At 46.2% G+C, this 18,624-nt stretch overlaps 2 protein-coding genes across 6 annotated transcripts in view; one reads left to right on the top strand and one right to left on the bottom strand.

Moving 5' to 3' along the window:
* LOC106605988 (disintegrin and metalloproteinase domain-containing protein 22) overlaps window positions 1–18,624 on the top strand; it is a 116,200-nt gene that overhangs the window by 73,665 nt on the left and 23,911 nt on the right. The window lies entirely within an intron of this gene.
* On the bottom strand, window positions 14,509–18,509 carry cldn12 (claudin 12). 3 transcript variants are annotated; one of them, NM_001140081.1, is given in 3 exon segments: window positions 14,509–16,969; window positions 17,133–17,393; window positions 18,368–18,482. In NM_001140081.1, coding segments are annotated over 2 exon segments (1,026 nt in total). In that variant the 5' UTR covers window positions 17,352–17,393; window positions 18,368–18,482; the 3' UTR covers window positions 14,509–16,162.

Genomic DNA, 18,624 nt, shown 5'->3' with positions numbered 1-18,624 from the left:
GACCGAGACGGCATGACAGTTAGTGTGTGTGTGTGTGTGTGTGTGTGGTGTGTGTGTGTGTGTGTGTGTGTGTGTGTGTGTGTGTGTGTGTGGTGTGTGTGTGTGGGGGGGGGGGGCGGCATAACTCCTGTCTGCCATATGGCTAATCCATCTGCCCTCCTTCGACCTGGACAGAACCAAAACCACCAAGCCAGGCAGCAGGAAGGCAGCCAAGAGGAACCAGAACCAGGGAACCAAGAGAAATCAGAACCAGGGAGCCAGGCAGCAGGAAGGGAGCCAAGAGGGACCAGAACCAGGGAGCCAGGCAGCAGGAAGGGAGCCAAGAGGGACCAGAACCAGGGAGCCAGGCAGCAGGAAGGGAGCCAAGAGGGACCAGAACCAGGGAGCCAGGCAGCAGGAAGGGAGCCAAGAGGGACCAGAACCAGGGAACCAAGAGAAATCAGAAGCAGGGAGCCAGGCAGCAGGAAGGGAGCCAAGAGGGACCAGAACCAGGGAACCAAGAGAAATCAGAAGCAGGGAGCCAGGCAGCAGGAAGGGAGCCAAGAGGGACCAGAACCAGGGAGCCAGGCAGCAGGAAGGGAGCCAAGAGGAGCCAGAACCAGGGAGCCAGGCAGCAGGAAGGGAGCCAAGAGCAACCAGAACCAGGGAGCCAGGCAGCAGGAAGGGAGCCAAGAGGAACCAGAACCAGGGAGCCAGGCAGCAGGAAGGCAGCCAAGAGAAACCAGAACCAGGGAGCCAGGCAGCAGGAAGGGAGCCAAGAGGACCCAGAACCAGGGAGCCAGGCAGCAGGAAGGGAGCCAAGAGGGACCAGAACCAGGGAGCCAGGCAGCAGGAAGGGAGCCAAGAGGGACCAGAACCAGGGAGCCAGGCAGCAGGAAGGGAGCCAAGAGGGACCAGAACCAGGGAACCAAGAGAAATCAGAAGCAGGGAGCCAGGCAGCAGGAAGGGAGCCAAGAGGGACCAGAACCAGGGAACCAAGAGAAATCAGAAGCAGGGAGCCAGGCAGCAGGAAGGGAGCCAAGAGGGACCAGAACCAGGGAGCCAGGCAGCAGGAAGGGAGCCAAGAGGAGCCAGAACCAGGGAGCCAGGCAGCAGGAAGGGAGCCAAGAGAAACCAGAACCAGGGAGCCAGGCAGCAGGAAGGGAGCCAAGAGGAACCAGAACCAGGGAGCCAGGCAGCAGGAAGGCAGCCAAGAGAAACCAGAACCAGGGAGCCAGGCAGCAGGAAGGGAGCCAAGAGGAACCAGAACCAGGGAGCCAGGCAGCAGGAAGGCAGCCAAGAGAAACCAGAACCAGGGAGCCAGGCAGCAGGAAGGGAGCCAAGAGGACCCAGAACCAGGGAGCCAGGCAGCAGGAAGGGAGCCAAGAGAAACCAGAACCAGGGAGCCAGGCAGCAGGAAGGGAGCCAAAAGAAACCAGAACCAGGGAGCCAGGCAGCAGGAAGGGAGCCAAGAGGAGCCAGAACCAGGGAGCCAGGCAGCAGGAAGGGAGCCAAGAGGAGCCAGAACCAGGGAGCCAGGCAGCAGGAAGGGAGCCAAGAGGCTGACTAACATGGCTCTATGTGGGCAGGATGTTGGGACTGGGATTCTGGGATCGGTTCTCTGCAAGATGCTGCTGCTGTAGCAAAATCTGTGTGTGTGCGTGTTTGTGTGTGTGTTTGATTGTGTGTGTGTGTGTGTGTGTGTGTGTGTGTGTGTAGGAGGGAGATTATGCTGAGTTGTCTTTGTACAGAAGACCATATGTCTGGCTCTCACGGTTGTGCCACCCCCTGCCCTGCACCACCCTGCACTTCCTGTCTCAATAAAAGATAGATGTTATTATAGGGAATGTGAATTAAAGCTTCCATGTTTGGGCACTCCTCTCCTTTGCATAGAAATATGATTAACAGAATGTATAGACATGGTTGTTTCTCCCTTGTGATGCTTCATGAGTGCACCGTAATGGTGTCTGTCTGGATTGTGTACATCTGTGGGCTGTTAGTACTCAGAGCACATAGAAAGGTTGTGGTGATCAGCATCACAGAATGTAACATTCCAAAAACAGCCCTGGATGGTGGATTGGCTGGCTTACAAAGAACCAGTCATCTCATGGGGATGCTCAGTGGATTCCCTCTCTGTACCCAGGACTTCCCAGACTACCCAGTTCCTCAGACTGTGCTGGGGCCAGGGCTGGTTGGGGAGGTGTGGGGGATGGGGCTTGATGGAGACGTGGTGGTGAGGGTGGAGGGTGTGAAGACGGGGGGGGGGGGGGGGGGGGGTTAGTGGTGGTGAGGGGGGTTGAGGACTAGGGGGATCCTTTGTGGCCTTTAGCCAACCCCCTTCATGCACTCTAATGCAACACACACACACACACACACAAACACAGGACGAATCCTTGGAACTCCTAAGCCTGAATGAAAGGGGTGCAGCCCCCCCCCCCCACACTCTATATTAATTCATCCGCGATACGGTCTCCCCCAGCAACCCAGGCCACGCCCTGTTCTTTTGTCCAAGGACATCTGAGCCCATCTGTGTGAGACCCTAATCCTACTCACGACACACACCCCGTGGAGTGCCTGTGTGTGCGTGTGCGTGTGTGTGTGTGTGTGTGTGTGTGTGTGTGTGTGTGTGTGTGTGTGTGTGTGTGTGTGTGTGTGTGTGTGTGTGTGTGTGTTTGTTTGTTTGTAGGCGGTTGTCCCCCCAAACTGCTATCCTACCTCACCAAAAAGGGATTCATCAGGAAACAAAGACAATTGGACAAGAGAACATTATACAGCATTAATTTGAGATTACTGTTTCTTAACAAAGTCCAAACATTAACCAGCATATTCATGTGTACAAAACATTATTCTACATAGCTCACATATTCTGAAATGAAACCGCATATTAATATATACATAGATATCATGAAACAGAATAATAAAGAACAGACATGATACAGGTTGATCTGTCAGTTCTGTTCTGTGTAGAATCTACCATCACATTGACATGAACTGCAGCATTTAGGTTTGCGATCCACCACTAATCACATTGGCAACATGAAAGAGTGAGATTAAACAGAGCACTGCTTGGTGTGAAGAGTGTCTGTGGGATGATGAGAGATGGTGTCTGTCCTTAGGGGGTTGTGACACACATCAAAGACTGTAACACAATAGAGAGAGCTCACTCATCGAAGACTGTGTATGATGATAGAGATAGCTCACTGCCTGGTTGTTTCTGCCTGCACTGATGTGGAGGAAGCTGTTCTCTATGGACAAAGGCTGAGTGGGTTTATGGCAGACCTTCAGAGCATGGTTGCTGGTTCAAGCCCATTCCCAAGGCACATGTTAGCACTGGTTTTAAATAGTACTGGTGTAGTTTGTTCATACTGTTATTACACAGTGTTCTATTCAGGCCCAGTCCCTAAAGGAAACACCATGTTATCAGTGGCAGGGACTAACTTCCTCAGGTTGGAAGAAACCTACTCTCAACTCCTCATTGTCTTTGCTACCAGAATGTTAACTATAGTCTTGTTTCTGCTCTTCATGCTGCTTCAGTCCTTACCAGAACAATATGTCTGTCTTGGTTCAGAGTGTAGCCAGTGTTATCATAACAATATGTCTGTCTTGGTTCAGAGTGTAGCCAGGGTTACCAGAACAATATGTCTGTCTTGGTTCAGAAGAGTGTAGGCAGGGTTATCATAACAATATGTCTGTCTTGGTTCAGAGTGTAGCCAGGGTTATCATAACAATATGTCTGTCTTGGTTCAGAGTGTAGCCAGTGTTATCATAACAATATGTCTGTCTTGGTTTAGAAGAGTGTAGCCAGGGTTACCAGAACAATATGTCTGTCTTGGTTCAGAAGAGTGTAGCCAGGGTTACCAGAACAATATGTCTGTCTTGGTTCAGAGTGTAGCCAGGGTTACCAGAACAATATGTCTGTCTTGGTTCAGAGTGTAGCCAGGGTTACCAGAACAATATGTCTGTCTTGGTTCAGAGTGTAGCCAGTGTTATCATAATAATATGTCTGTCTTGGTTCAGAAGAGTGTAGCCAGGGTTACCAGAACAATATGTCTGTCTTGGTTCAGAAGAGTGTAGCCAGGGTTATCATAACAATATGTCTGTCTTGGTTCAGAGTGTAGCCAGGGTTACCAGAACAATATGTCTGTCTTGGTTCAGAAGAGTGTAGCCAGGGTTACCAGAACAATATGTCTGTCTTGGTTCAGAGTGTAGCCAGGGTTATCAGAACAATATGTCTGTCTTGGTTCAGAGTGTAGCCAGGGTTACCAGAACAATATGTCTGTCTTGGTTCAGAGTGTAGCCAGTGTTATCATAACAATATGTCTGTCTTGGTTCAGAGGGTAGCCAGTGTTATCATAACAATATGTCTGTCTTGGTTCAGAAGAGTGAAGCCAGGGTTACCAGAACAATATGTCTGTCTTGGTTCAGAAGAGTGTAGCCAGGGTTATCATAACAATATGTCTGTCTTGGTTCAGAGTGTAGCCAGTGTTATCATAACAATATGTCTGTCTTGGTTCAGAGTGTAGCCAGTGTTATCATAACAATATGTCTGTCTTGGTTCAGAAGAGTGTAGCCAGGGTTATCATAACAATATGTCTGTCTTGGTTCAGAGTGTAGCCAGGGTTACCAGAACAATATGTCTGTCTTGGTTCAGAGTGTAGCCAGTGTTATCATAACAATATGTCTGTCTTGGTTCAGAGTGTAGCCAGGGTTACCAGAACAATATGTCTGTCTTGGTTCAGAGTGTAGCCAGGGTTACCAGAACAATATGTCTGTCTTTGTTCAGAAGAGTGTAGCCAGGGTTACCAGAACAATATGTCTGTCTTGGTTCAGAGTGTAGCCAGGGTGACCAGAACAATATGTCTGTCTTGGTTCAGAGTATAGCCAGTGTTATCATAACAATATGTCTGTCTTGGTTCAGAGTGTAGCCAGGGTTACCAGAACAATATGTCTGTCTTGGTTCAGAAGAGTGTAGCCAGGGTTACCAGAACAATATGTCTGTCTTGGTTCAGAGTGTAGCCAGGGTTACCAGAACAATATGTCTGTCTTGGTTCAGAAGAGTGTAGCCAGGGTTACCAGAACAATATGTCTGTCTTGGTTCAGAGTGTAGCCAGGGTTATCATAACAATATGTCTGTCTTGGTTCAGAGTGTAGCCAGGCTTACCAGAACAATATGTCTGTCTTGGTTCAGAGTGTAGCCAGGGTTACCAGAACAATATGTCTGTCTTGGTTCAGAGTGTAGCCAGGGTTACCAGAACAATATGTCTGTCTTGGTTCAGAAGAGTGTAGCCAGTGTTATCATAACAATATGTCTGTCTTGGTTCAGAGTGTAGCCAGGCTTACCAGAACAATATGTCTGTCTTGGTTCAGAGTATAGCCAGGGTTACCAGAACAATATGTCTGTCTTGGTTCAGAGTGTAGCCAGGGTTACCAGAACAATATGTCTGTCTTAGAGTGTAGCCAGGGTTACCAGAACAATATGTCTGTCTTGGTTCAGAAGAGTGTAGCCAGGGTTATCATAACAATATGTCTGTCTTGGTTCAGAGTGTAGCCAGGGTTACCAGAACAATATGTCTGTCTTGGTTCAGAAGAGTGTAGCCAGGGTTACCAGAACAATATGTCTGTCTTGGTTCAGAGTGTAGCCAGGGTTACCAGAACAATATGTCTGTCTTGGTTCAGAGTGTAGCCAGGGTTACCAGAACAATATGTCTGTCTTGGTTCAGAGTGTAGCCAGTGTTATCATAACAATATGTCTGTCTTGGTTCAGAGGGTAGCCAGTGTTATCATAACAATATGTCTGTCTTGGTTCAGAAGAGTGAAGCCAGGGTTACCAGAACAATATGTCTGTCTTGGTTCAGAAGAGTGTAGCCAGGGTTATCATAACAATATGTCTGTCTTGGTTCAGAGTGTAGCCAGTGTTATCATAACAATATGTCTGTCTTGGTTCAGAGTGTAGCCAGTGTTATCATAACAATATGTCTGTCTTGGTTCAGAAGAGTGTAGCCAGGGTTATCATAACAATATGTCTGTCTTGGTTCAGAGTGTAGCCAGGGTTACCAGAACAATATGTCTGTCTTGGTTCAGAGTGTAGCCAGTGTTATCATAACAATATGTCTGTCTTGGTTCAGAGTGTAGCCAGGGTTACCAGAACAATATGTCTGTCTTGGTTCAGAGTGTAGCCAGGGTTACCAGAACAATATGTCTGTCTTTGTTCAGAAGAGTGTAGCCAGGGTTACCAGAACAATATGTCTGTCTTGGTTCAGAGTGTAGCCAGGGTGACCAGAACAATATGTCTGTCTTGGTTCAGAGTATAGCCAGTGTTATCATAACAATATGTCTGTCTTGGTTCAGAGTGTAGCCAGGGTTACCAGAACAATATGTCTGTCTTGGTTCAGAAGAGTGTAGCCAGGGTTACCAGAACAATATGTCTGTCTTGGTTCAGAGTGTAGCCAGGGTTACCAGAACAATATGTCTGTCTTGCGGGTGTGCCAGGGACCAGACGTCGTCGGCAGGGGCCAGGGTTACCAGCGCGGCAGAGGGCCAGGCACGCTATGTCTGTCTTGGTTCAGAGTGTAGCCAGGGTTACCAGAACAATATGTCTGTCTTGGTTCAGAAGAGTGTAGCCAGTGTTATCATAACAATATGTCTGTCTTGGTTCAGAGTGTAGCCAGGCTTACCAGAACAATATGTCTGTCTTGGTTCAGAGTATAGCCAGGGTTACCAGAACAATATGTCTGTCTTGGTTCAGAGTGTAGCCAGGGTTACCAGAACAATATGTCTGTCTTGGTTCAGAGTGTAGCCAGGGTTACCAGAACAATATGTCTGTCTTGGTACAGAGTGTAGCCAGGGTTACCAGAACAATATGTCTGTCTTGGTTCAGAGTGTAGCCAGGGTTACCAGAACAATATGTCTGTCTTGGTTCAGAGTGTAGCCAGGGTTACCAGAACAATATATCTGTCTTGGTTCAGAAGAGTGTAGCCAGGCTTACCAGAACAATATGTCTGTCTTGGTTCAGAGTGTAGCCAGGGTTATCATAACAATATGTCTGTCTTGGTTCAGAAGAGTGTAGCCAGGCTTACCAGAACAATATGTCTGTCTTGGTTCAGAAGAGTGTAGCCAGGCTTACCAGAACAATATGTCTGTCTTGGTTCAGAGTATAGCCAGGGTTACCAGAACAATATGTCTGTCTTGGTTCAGAGTGTAGCCAGGGTTACCAGAACAATATGTCTCTCTTGGTTCAGAGTGTAGCCAGGGTTACCAGAACAATATGTCTGTCTTGGTTCAGAGTGTAGCCAGGGTTACCAGAACAATATGTCTGTCTTGGTACAGAGTGTAGCCAGGGTTACCAGAACAATATGTCTGTCTTGGTTCAGAGTGTAGCCAGGGTTACCAGAACAATATGTCTGTCTTGGTTCAGAGTGTAGCCAGGGTTACCAGAACAATATGTCTGTCTTGGTACAGAGTGTAGCCAGGGTTACCAGAACAATATGTCTGTCTTGGTTCAGAGTGTAGCCAGGGTTACCAGAACAATATGTCTGTCTTGGTTCAGAGTGTAGCCAGGGTTACCAGAACAATATGTCTGTCTTGGTTTAGAAGAGTGTAGCCAGGGTTACCAGAACAATATGTCTGTCTTGGTTCAGAGTGTAGCCAGGGTTATCATAACAATATGTCTGTCTTGGTTCAGAAGAGTGTAGCCAGGGTTACCAGAACAATATGTCTGTCTTGGTTCAGAGTGTAGCCAGGGTTACCAGAACAATATGTCTGTCTTGGTTCAGAAGAGTGTAGCCAGGGTTACCAGAACAATATGTCTGTCTTGGTTCAGAGTGTAGCCAGGGTTATCATAACAATATGTCTGTCTTGGTTCAGAGTGTAGCCAGGCTTACCAGAACAATATGTCTGTCTTGGTTCAGAGTGTAGCCAGGGTTACCAGAACAATATGTCTGTCTTGGTTCAGAGTGTAGCCAGGGTTACCAGAACAATATGTCTGTCTTGGTTCAGAAGAGTGTAGCCAGTGTTATCATAACAATATGTCTGTCTTGGTTCAGAGTGTAGCCAGGCTTACCAGAACAATATGTCTGTCTTGGTTCAGAGTATAGCCAGGGTTACCAGAACAATATGTCTGTCTTGGTTCAGAGTGTAGCCAGGGTTACCAGAACAATATGTCTGTCTTGGTTCAGAGTGTAGCCAGGGTTACCAGAACAATATGTCTGTCTTGGTACAGAGTGTAGCCAGGGTTACCAGAACAATATGTCTGTCTTGGTTCAGAGTGTAGCCAGGGTTACCAGAACAATATGTCTGTCTTGGTTCAGAGTGTAGCCAGGGTTACCAGAACAATATATCTGTCTTGGTTTAGAAGAGTGTAGCCAGGGTTACCAGAACAATATGTCTGTCTTGGTTCAGAGTGTAGCCAGGGTTATCATAACAATATGTCTGTCTTGGTTCAGAAGAGTGTAGCCAGGCTTACCAGAACAATATGTCTGTCTTGGTTCAGAAGAGTGTAGCCAGGCTTACCAGAACAATATGTCTGTCTTGGTTCAGAGTATAGCCAGGGTTACCAGAACAATATGTCTGTCTTGGTTCAGAGTGTAGCCAGGGTTACCAGAACAATATGTCTCTCTTGGTGCAGAGTGTAGCCAGGGTTACCAGAACAATATGTCTGTCTTGGTTCAGAGTGTAGCCAGGGTTACCAGAACAATATGTCTGTCTTGGTACAGAGTGTAGCCAGGGTTACCAGAACAATATGTCTGTCTTGGTTCAGAAGAGTGTAGCCAGGGTTATCATAACAATATGTCTGTCTTGGTTCAGAGTGTAGCCAGGGTTACCAGAACAATATGTCTGTCTTGGTTCAGAAGAGTGTAGCCAGGGTTACCAGAACAATATGTCTGTCTTGGTTCAGAGTGTAGCCAGGGTTACCAGAACAATATGTCTGTCTTGGTTCAGAGTGTAGCCAGGGTTACCAGAACAATATGTCTGTCTTGGTTCAGAGTGTAGCCAGTGTTATCATAACAATATGTCTGTCTTGGTTCAGAGGGTAGCCAGTGTTATCATAACAATATGTCTGTCTTGGTTCAGAAGAGTGAAGCCAGGGTTACCAGAACAATATGTCTGTCTTGGTTCAGAAGAGTGTAGCCAGGGTTATCATAACAATATGTCTGTCTTGGTTCAGAGTGTAGCCAGTGTTATCATAACAATATGTCTGTCTTGGTTCAGAGTGTAGCCAGTGTTATCATAACAATATGTCTGTCTTGGTTCAGAAGAGTGTAGCCAGGGTTATCATAACAATATGTCTGTCTTGGTTCAGAGTGTAGCCAGGGTTACCAGAACAATATGTCTGTCTTGGTTCAGAGTGTAGCCAGTGTTATCATAACAATATGTCTGTCTTGGTTCAGAGTGTAGCCAGGGTTACCAGAACAATATGTCTGTCTTGGTTCAGAGTGTAGCCAGGGTTACCAGAACAATATGTCTGTCTTTGTTCAGAAGAGTGTAGCCAGGGTTACCAGAACAATATGTCTGTCTTGGTTCAGAGTGTAGCCAGGGTTACCAGAACAATATGTCTGTCTTGGTTCAGAGTATAGCCAGTGTTATCATAACAATATGTCTGTCTTGGTTCAGAGTGTAGCCAGGGTTACCAGAACAATATGTCTGTCTTGGTTCAGAAGAGTGTAGCCAGGGTTACCAGAACAATATGTCTGTCTTGGTTCAGAGTGTAGCCAGGGTTACCAGAACAATATGTCTGTCTTGGTTCAGAAGAGTGTAGCCAGGGTTACCAGAACAATATGTCTGTCTTGGTTCAGAGTGTAGCCAGGGTTATCATAACAATATGTCTGTCTTGGTTCAGAGTGTAGCCAGGCTTACCAGAACAATATGTCTGTCTTGGTTCAGAGTGTAGCCAGGGTTACCAGAACAATATGTCTGTCTTGGTTCAGAAGAGTGTAGCCAGTGTTATCATAACAATATGTCTGTCTTGGTTCAGAGTGTAGCCAGGCTTACCAGAACAATATGTCTGTCTTGGTTCAGAGTATAGCCAGGGTTACCAGAACAATATGTCTGTCTTGGTTCAGAGTGTAGCCAGGGTTACCAGAACAATATGTCTGTCTTGGTTCAGAGTGTAGCCAGGGTTACCAGAACAATATGTCTGTCTTGGTACAGAGTGTAGCCAGGGTTACCAGAACAATATGTCTGTCTTGGTTCAGAGTGTAGCCAGGGTTACCAGAACAATATGTCTGTTTTGGTTCAGAGTGTAGCCAGGGTTACCAGAACAATATATCTGTCTTGGTTTAGAAGAGTGTAGCCAGGGTTACCAGAACAATATGTCTGTCTTGGTTCAGAGTGTAGCCAGGGTTATCATAACAATATGTCTGTCTTGGTTCAGAAGAGTGTAGCCAGGCTTACCAGAACAATATGTCTGTCTTGGTTCAGAAGAGTGTAGCCAGGCTTACCAGAACAATATGTCTGTCTTGGTTCAGAGTATAGCCAGGGTTACCAGAACAATATGTCTGTCTTGGTTCAGAGTGTAGCCAGGGTTACCAGAACAATATGTCTCTCTTGGTTCAGAGTGTAGCCAGGGTTACCAGAACAATATGTCTGTCTTGGTTCAGAGTGTAGCCAGGGTTACCAGAACAATATGTCTGTCTTGGTTCAGAGTGTAGCCAGGGTTACCAGAACAATATGTCTGTCTTGGTACAGAGTGTAGCCAGGGTTACCAGAACAATATGTCTGTCTTGGTTCAGAGTGTAGCCAGGGTTACCAGAACAATATGTCTGTCTTGGTTCAGAGTGTAGCCAGGGTTACCAGAACAATATGTCTGTCTTGGTTTAGAAGAGTGTAGCCAGGGTTACCAGAACAATATGTCTGTCTTGGTTCAGAGTGTAGCCAGGGTTATCATAACAATATGTCTGTCTTGGTTCAGAAGAGTGTAGCCAGGCTTACCAGAACAATATGTCTGTCTTGGTTCAGAGTATAGCCAGGGTTACCAGAACAATATGTCTGTCTTGGTTCAGAGTGTAGCCAGGTTTACCAGAACAATATGTCTCTCTTGGTTCAGAGTGTAGCCAGGGTTACCAGAACAATATGTCTGTCTTGGTTCAGAAGAGTGTAGCCAGGCTTACCAGAACAATATGTCTGTCTTGGTTCAGAGTATAGCCAGGGTTACCAGAACAATATGTCTGTCTTGGTTCAGAGTGTAGCCAGGGTTACCAGAACAATATGTCTGTCTTGGTTCAGAGTGTAGCCAGGGTTACCAGAACAATATGTCTGTCTTGGTTCAGAAGAGTGTAGCCAGGGTTACCAGAACAATATGTCTGTCTTGGTTCAGAGTGTAGCCAGGGTTACCAGAACAATATGTCTGTCTTGGTTCAGAAGAGTGTAGCCAGGGTTACCAGAACAATATGTCTGTCTTGGTTCAGAGTGTAGCCAGGGTTACCAGAACAATATGTCTGTCTTGGTTCAGAGTGTAGCCAGGGTTACCAGAACAATATGTCTGTCTTGGTTTAGAAGAGTGTAGCCAGGGTTACCAGAACAATATGTCTGTCTTGGTTCAGAGTGTAGCCAGTGTTATCATAACAATATGTCTGTCTTGGTTCAGAGTGTAGCCAGGGTTACCAGAACAATATGTCTGTCTTGGTTTAGAAGAGTGTAGCCAGGGTTACCAGAACAATATGTCTGTCTTGGTTCAGAGTGTAGCCAGGGTTACCAGAACAATATGTCTGTCTTGGTTCAGAGTGTAGCCAGGGTTACCAGAACAATATGTCTGTCTTGGTACAGAGTGTAGCCAGGGTTACCAGAACAATATGTCTGTCTTGGTTCAGAGTGTAGCCAGGGTTACCAGAACAATATGTCTGCCTTGGTTCAGAGTGTAGCCAGGGTTACCAGAACAATATGTCTGTCTTGGTACAGAGTGTAGCCAGGGTTACCAGAACAATATGTCTGTCTTGGTTCAGAGTGTAGCCAGGGTTACCAGAACAATAGGTCTGTCTTGGTACAGAGTGTAGCCAGGGTTACCAGAACAATATGTCTGTCTTGGTTCAGAGTGTAGCCAGGGTTACCAGAACAATATGTCTGTCTTGGTTTAGAAGAGTGTAGCCAGGGTTATCATAACAATATGTCTGTCTTGGTTCAGAAGAGTGTAGCCAGGCTTACCAGAACAATATGTCTGTCTTGGTTCAGAGTATAGCCAGGGTTACCAGAACAATATGTCTGTCTTGGTTCAGAGTGTAGCCAGGGTTACCAGAACAATATGTCTCTCTTGGTTCAGAGTGTAGCCAGGGTTACCAGAACAATATGTCTGTCTTGGTTCAGAAGAGTGTAGCCAGGCTTACCAGAACAATATGTCTGTCTTGGTTCAGAGTATAGCCAGGGTTACCAGAACAATATGTCTGTCTTGGTTCAGAGTGTAGCCAGGGTTACCAGAACAATATGTCTGTCTTGGTTCAGAGTGTAGCCAGGGTTACCAGAACAATATGTCTGTCTTGGTTCAGAAGAGTGTAGCCAGGGTTACCAGAACAATATGTCTGTCTTGGTTCAGAGTGTAGCCAGGGTTACCAGAACAATATGTCTGTCTTGGTTCAGAAGAGTGTAGCCAGGGTTACCAGAACAATATGTCTGTCTTGGTTCAGAGTGTAGCCAGGGTTACCAGAACAATATGTCTGTCTTGGTTCAGAGTGTAGCCAGGGTTACCAGAACAATATGTCTGTCTTGGTTTAGAAGAGTGTAGCCAGGGTTACCAGAACAATATGTCTGTCTTGGTTCAGAGTGTAGCCAGTGTTATCATAACAATATGTCTGTCTTGGTTCAGAGTGTAGCCAGGGTTACTAGAACAATATGTCTGTCTTGGTTTAGAAGAGTGTAGCCAGGGTTACCAGAACAATATGTCTGTCTTGGTTCAGAGTGTAGCCAGGGTTACCAGAACAATATGTCTGTCTTGGTTCAGAGTGTAGCCAGGGTTACCAGAACAATATGTCTGTCTTGGTACAGAGTGTAGCCAGGGTTACCAGAACAATATGTCTGTCTTGGTTCAGAGTGTAGCCAGGGTTACCAGAACAATATGTCTGTCTTGGTTCAGAGTGTAGCCAGGGTTACCAGAACAATATGTCTGTCTTGGTACAGAGTGTAGCCAGGGTTACCAGAACAATATGTCTGTCTTGGTTCAGAGTGTAGCCAGGGTTACCAGAACAATATGTCTGTCTTGGTACAGAGTGTAGCCAGGGTTACCAGAACAATATGTCTGTCTTGGTTCAGAGTGTAGCCAGGGTTACCAGAACAATATGTCTGTCTTGGTTCAGAGTGTAGCCAGGGTTACCAGAACAATATGTCTGTCTTGGTTTAGAAGAGTGTAGCCAGGGTTACCAGAACAATATGTCTGTCTTGGTTCAGAGTGTAGCCAGGGTTATCATAACAATATGTCTGTCTTGGTTCAGAGTGTAGCCAGGCTACCAGACAATATGTCTGTCTTGGTTCAGAGTTAGCCAGGGTTACCAGAACAATATGTCTGTCTTGGTTTAGAAGAGTGTAGCCAGGGTTACCAGAACAATATGTATGTCTTGGTTCAGAGTGTAGCCAGGGTTACCAGAACAATATGTCTGTCTTGGTTCAGAGTGTAGCCAGGGTTATCATAACAATATGTCTGTCTTGGTTCAGAGTGTAGCCAGGGAACAGTTCTTAGTGGACCTTGCAGTGTCAGAAATCCTTTGGTGTCCTCAGCCTTCAGTGACAGCTAGCCTCTCAGCGGGTTGCTAACGCTCGCGGATCACTCTGTCTGTCGCGTCTGTCACTCCAAGATGTGACAGCGGACTTCCTGGGGTCAGACAAGGCTCTGTCTGTCTGTCTGTGTGTGTGTGTGTGTGTGTGTGTGTGTGTGTGTGTGTATGTGTGTGTATGTGTGTGTGTGTGTGTGTGTGGGCCAGCAACCAACACTGTTCCCTAGAATATGTACAAATCATAGCCTATTAGCCCGTAAAGGATTTTTTTAAATAAATGCTTTAAAATGCACTTTCTATTCCCGAAGGCCACAAAATGTCTCATTTCCATCCGTCTTTCAATTAGCAACTCATTGGGTGAGTTACAGGGACCAATCCAGCCCTACTTATCAGTGCAGATCAAGGCGAGGATACTATTGGGATGTCCTGCTGGGAAGCCAGGTGAACAGACCTTACAGCCCATTAATCACTACTCTGACTGATCAATAAAGTGCCAAAGTGGAGCAATAACCAGCTGACACAGCACTAACCCTGAGGACCGGAAACAACCCATTACCCTGCTGCTTGTAATCCAATCTGCCTGCCAGATAAACCCAGCTCCATCTCAACCAGCCCTCTCTGTCTCTCAGCCGTTTGGCTGAACAGTTTCACCCAGTTCAAATCACAGCACGCCCGGCTAAATGACTCCAACTAATACATTCACTCAGAATCACTGCAAACAGGTGACTCATTTTAGTGTGGCCTTTCTCTGGCCCTGTTAATCATGTTAAGTACGGTAAATACATCTCTGGTGGTACTGTGACACCAGTATTAGTCATCATCAGCCGTGGAACACTGATAGTTTAATTAGATAAACATTTTATTGAGAAAAAGGTCTGGTGAACAAAGATATTTTCCATAGAGATAAGAACATTAGACTGTACATGCAGTACTGCAACAGAGAGAGCATGTCGGATATGTTATGACTGATACAATGGGTATTTAAGATTAAGTTAACACACGAGTTAGAGGACAGTTTGGTCAAAACTAGTGTTTAGGGATAGAATGCAACATAAATCACAGAATCCTTTCTCTAGATTGTAGAATCATAAGAAGCCCAGTGCATTCAGTCAGTGTTCTACCATTTTAGAACCAGCACAGCCAATGGAATGTGATGTTACAGTGTAGTGAGCCCCCCTCCCCTTCATGTGAAACCAATTACAGTTTATTTAACCTTAATTTAACTAGGCAAGTCAGTGAGGAACACATTCTTATTTACAATGACGGCCTACCCCAATTGTGCGCCGCCCTATGGGACTCCCAATCATGGAGATACAGCCTGGAATCGAACCAGGGTCTGTAGTGACACCTCTAGCACTGAGATGCAGTGCCTTAGACCGCTGCGCCACTCGGGAGCCCAGTAGTGGATGAATGAAGTGGAAACAAGAGTAGCTCAACGTTTGCTGACACAGCTCAGTGTAGACTCTTACAATTTGACAAAAAGAACAGGCGACAGATGATGGCAGTGTACCGGAGCTAAAATAAGATGTTCATTTTGACGTTCCTTTGGTCTGAGTAGCAGACAGAACCACAGAGGAGCAGTATGTGTTCTGGTTCAATCATATCTCCCAGGCACCTTAACAAAGGAGACAGATCAACAACTACCTTCATGATATAGCACTGTGACATCTGCTGATGTCATTTATACATTTGATTGATATACGGTGGCATCATGATGTGAATTAGATACAAAATGATCTAATTTATGTCTACATATAAAAAGTAATGGCCTTAGAGCCACTGCTGTACTGTTGATGGGTAAATAGTATGAGAGTCATTTCGACATTCCCACGTCATCTCACGTTACAGCATATTATAACATCTCCAACGCCCAAAAACAGCATGTGTATAAAAGTAGCACAACAAAAGAAACATGTTACAGTATTAATACAACACACACAGGATAACTAAGCAATGTAATATGGCTGTTCTGAACAAGGCACAGCAGTAGTGTTTCTTCACAGACCAACAATATGAACAACACACATCAAAGACATCACAGTCAGTTAGTGTCACTCCCTTTTACCTCACTACATCAAGTTACCTCACGGTTAAAGTACAGTTTAGTTCATTTCTTAGCAGTTGAAATATTAGTGAACACAATATACAGAGTGTAGAACTGCTATGAGGTTTCAAGCAGATTTACATTAAGAAGAGATGTACAAATAGGTGCGATTAGAAAATATTGTTTTCAATCAAAACGTAACAGTGAATTCAGACTTCATTATGGGGCATCTCTGGTGTCCTTTCACCAGATGTGGAGCCTGCATATTAAACTGTATCTAACAGTGCAGTGCTTAATTGAGTGATGCAGAGTTGTATTTCTAGTGCAGACTGACCAACAGTTATATCCTTCATTTATATTGCCCTGACAGTACACACCCTTTACAGGAGACAGGACAGCTAAATGGAACCAGGACTCAGTGTTCTTGCAGCAGCCCTCCCTCCCTCCCTCAGAGGCCTTGTGTTAGAACAGGGATGTCTATCTCTATGCCAGACATGCGTGAGCGTGTGGAGTAGCGGTGGCCTACGTAGCTGGGGGCGTAGCCCACCTGAGAGGGGGCATAACTCTGGGACGGGGCATAGCTGTAAGCCTGGTTCTGCCCCACCTCTGACCCATACCCATCCGGGGCTGACATCTGGGACATATAGACCTGCTGGTGCTGCTGGGCCAGGGGGGCTACGCTCTGAGGGTAGCCCTGGGAGGGAGCGTAGGACTGGGCATCCATCACAGTGGGGACGTACCCCTGTGGAGGGAAGGTCTGAGGGGGGCCGTAGACGGGGGAGGGGGGGTACCCATTGGCTGTGAGGGGCTGGGTGGAGAGGGAGTTAGGGAGTGTGGGTAGAGGCAGCCAGAAGGGAGAGGGTAGCTTCTTACACATGCAGTACCACATGAACATCAGCAGGGCGGCGAGCATGAGGCCGCCGGAACAGCCGATGGCCACGTAGACTGCGAACCCGTCTGAGAAGATGCGGTCGTACTTGATGTTCATCTCCTTGGTCCGGAACAGGAACCACACGGAGGGCGCCAGGGCGATAGCACCGCCCAGGAACAGGAACATCCCAGCCACTAGGTGGCAGCCTGCGCTGTTGACCAGACAGCGGGTACTCTTGATGTCTGTCTCAGCCTTATCAGAGCAGCAGCAGGTCTTAGACATGCCTGCCATACACAGCACCAGGGCCAGGGAGCCAAACAGTAGCCCAGTCGGCAGGCAGAACTGGAGCAGTCTCAGGTCCAACTGGTCCACTTTAGAATACCACTGTGGGGAGAAGGAATAAATGAGAAATGATTTATGCAAATCTCAAATGGCACCCTGTTTCCTGTATAGTGCACTACTTTAGAGCCCTCTGTGGCAGTGCACCATATGGGGGGAATATGGGATGCTGTATGTCCTTATGATTGTGCGATCATCAGACCCGTACCTCTGAGTCATAGTAGTAGCAGCCAGAGTAGCCATCTTGTTTCACACACTTGGCCCACAGGCCGTCATAGACACTGATGTTCTTGGCGTTTTTGTTGAAGGTGACAAGTCGTGTCACTCGCCACTGTGGGATCAGCGCCGCCACAGCGATGCCGCCCACGGAGATGAAGGCAATGATGAAGGAGAAGGCATTGGTGGCATGGATGTCCCGGCACGTCATAGCCACCGCTGAAAGGAAGTGATGTCAACAGGACTTCCTGTTCTTTTGGATAAAGAGAGAAAGGAAAAATGAGGGAGATCAGTACTCAGTCAGATGAACTGGTCATCCAGATTTAGAGGCCTGTTTACTTCTGAATATAAATGTGTGACAGAGGTGACAGAGTATTTCCTATTTTGCATGGCAGGGAGACATTTCTGCTTGACAACAATCCACAGCATTACACTGTACTCTTGAAAACAGCATCAAAGTTCACGCCACTGACGGAGGTGACCCAGCTACAGGCAAACCCCTTATATGTTCCTATTCACTAACACAGTTGACCTAGAATCTGCATGTGACTGAAAACAATGCTCTCATTTCATTGGAACTCAGACACTTACAAACTATGCCTATTAGGCAAGTACTGCAGTTCTACTCCACAACAGGGGCTGTCCAGAAAAACAATGGACAATAGATTGGTCTACCCTTTACTACCGTTGACAATGGTTGTTGCGCCGTAATGCTTCTCAATGCAGTGAACTCAATTGTCTCCAAGTAGAATCAGTTATTTACCAGTGTGTAACTTGCTCACTATGTTTACAGCGCTAGAATGTAACGTTAACTTACTGTGTGGATGTTCTACTGAGCAGACTGGCATAACATGACAGACACGTAATAAGAATTCAGTAGTGAATGTGTGTAGTCAGTGCGCAGCTAGCTAATTAGCTAGCTATCATTCAATTAGCTAGTTAGCCTACTAACTTACTTTAGTTGTTCTCCCCGTATGCTTGTGAAGTTGTGGATATGTAATTTAGCTGTGATGTCTTCTACATACAGTTGTTCAAACAATGTTGATACAAGCTAGCAATCATTAACCAGCTGACTAGCTAACTAATAATAAGTTAGCAACAGCTAGCTAACGTTAGCTAGAAACCTGTTGAGCCCTGGATTGTCGAAAAGATGGGACTAGCTAGCTAAACGCTAGAGCTCACAGAAGCTCAGCTGACTCTATGAAAAAGAGAGGTCGAACTTCATACCTTTGATTTTTGTAACGTTAACGCGTTTATTAGGGAGAAATCGTAGGCATTCCAATTTGTTGTTGAGTTTTTCAGTTCCAAGGAGCGGTTTCCCGTCCGTAGCTCTTGCGCGTCCCCGTGGTTGGCAAGAGAATGTGACGTCACCCGCGCGTTCATATTCACATCGTACTGGCCTGGGTCTGTGTGGTTGCTGATGACAGACAACGCACTTTATTCAATTTATATGAATATCCATGGTTGGATGATTTAAAAAATAT

This window comes from Salmo salar, chromosome 05, assembly GCF_965601325.2.
Source record: "Salmo salar chromosome 05, fSalSal1, whole genome shotgun sequence".
Taxonomy (NCBI): domain Eukaryota; kingdom Metazoa; phylum Chordata; class Actinopteri; order Salmoniformes; family Salmonidae; genus Salmo; species Salmo salar.
This window is presented reverse-complemented; position numbering and strand designations above follow the sequence as displayed.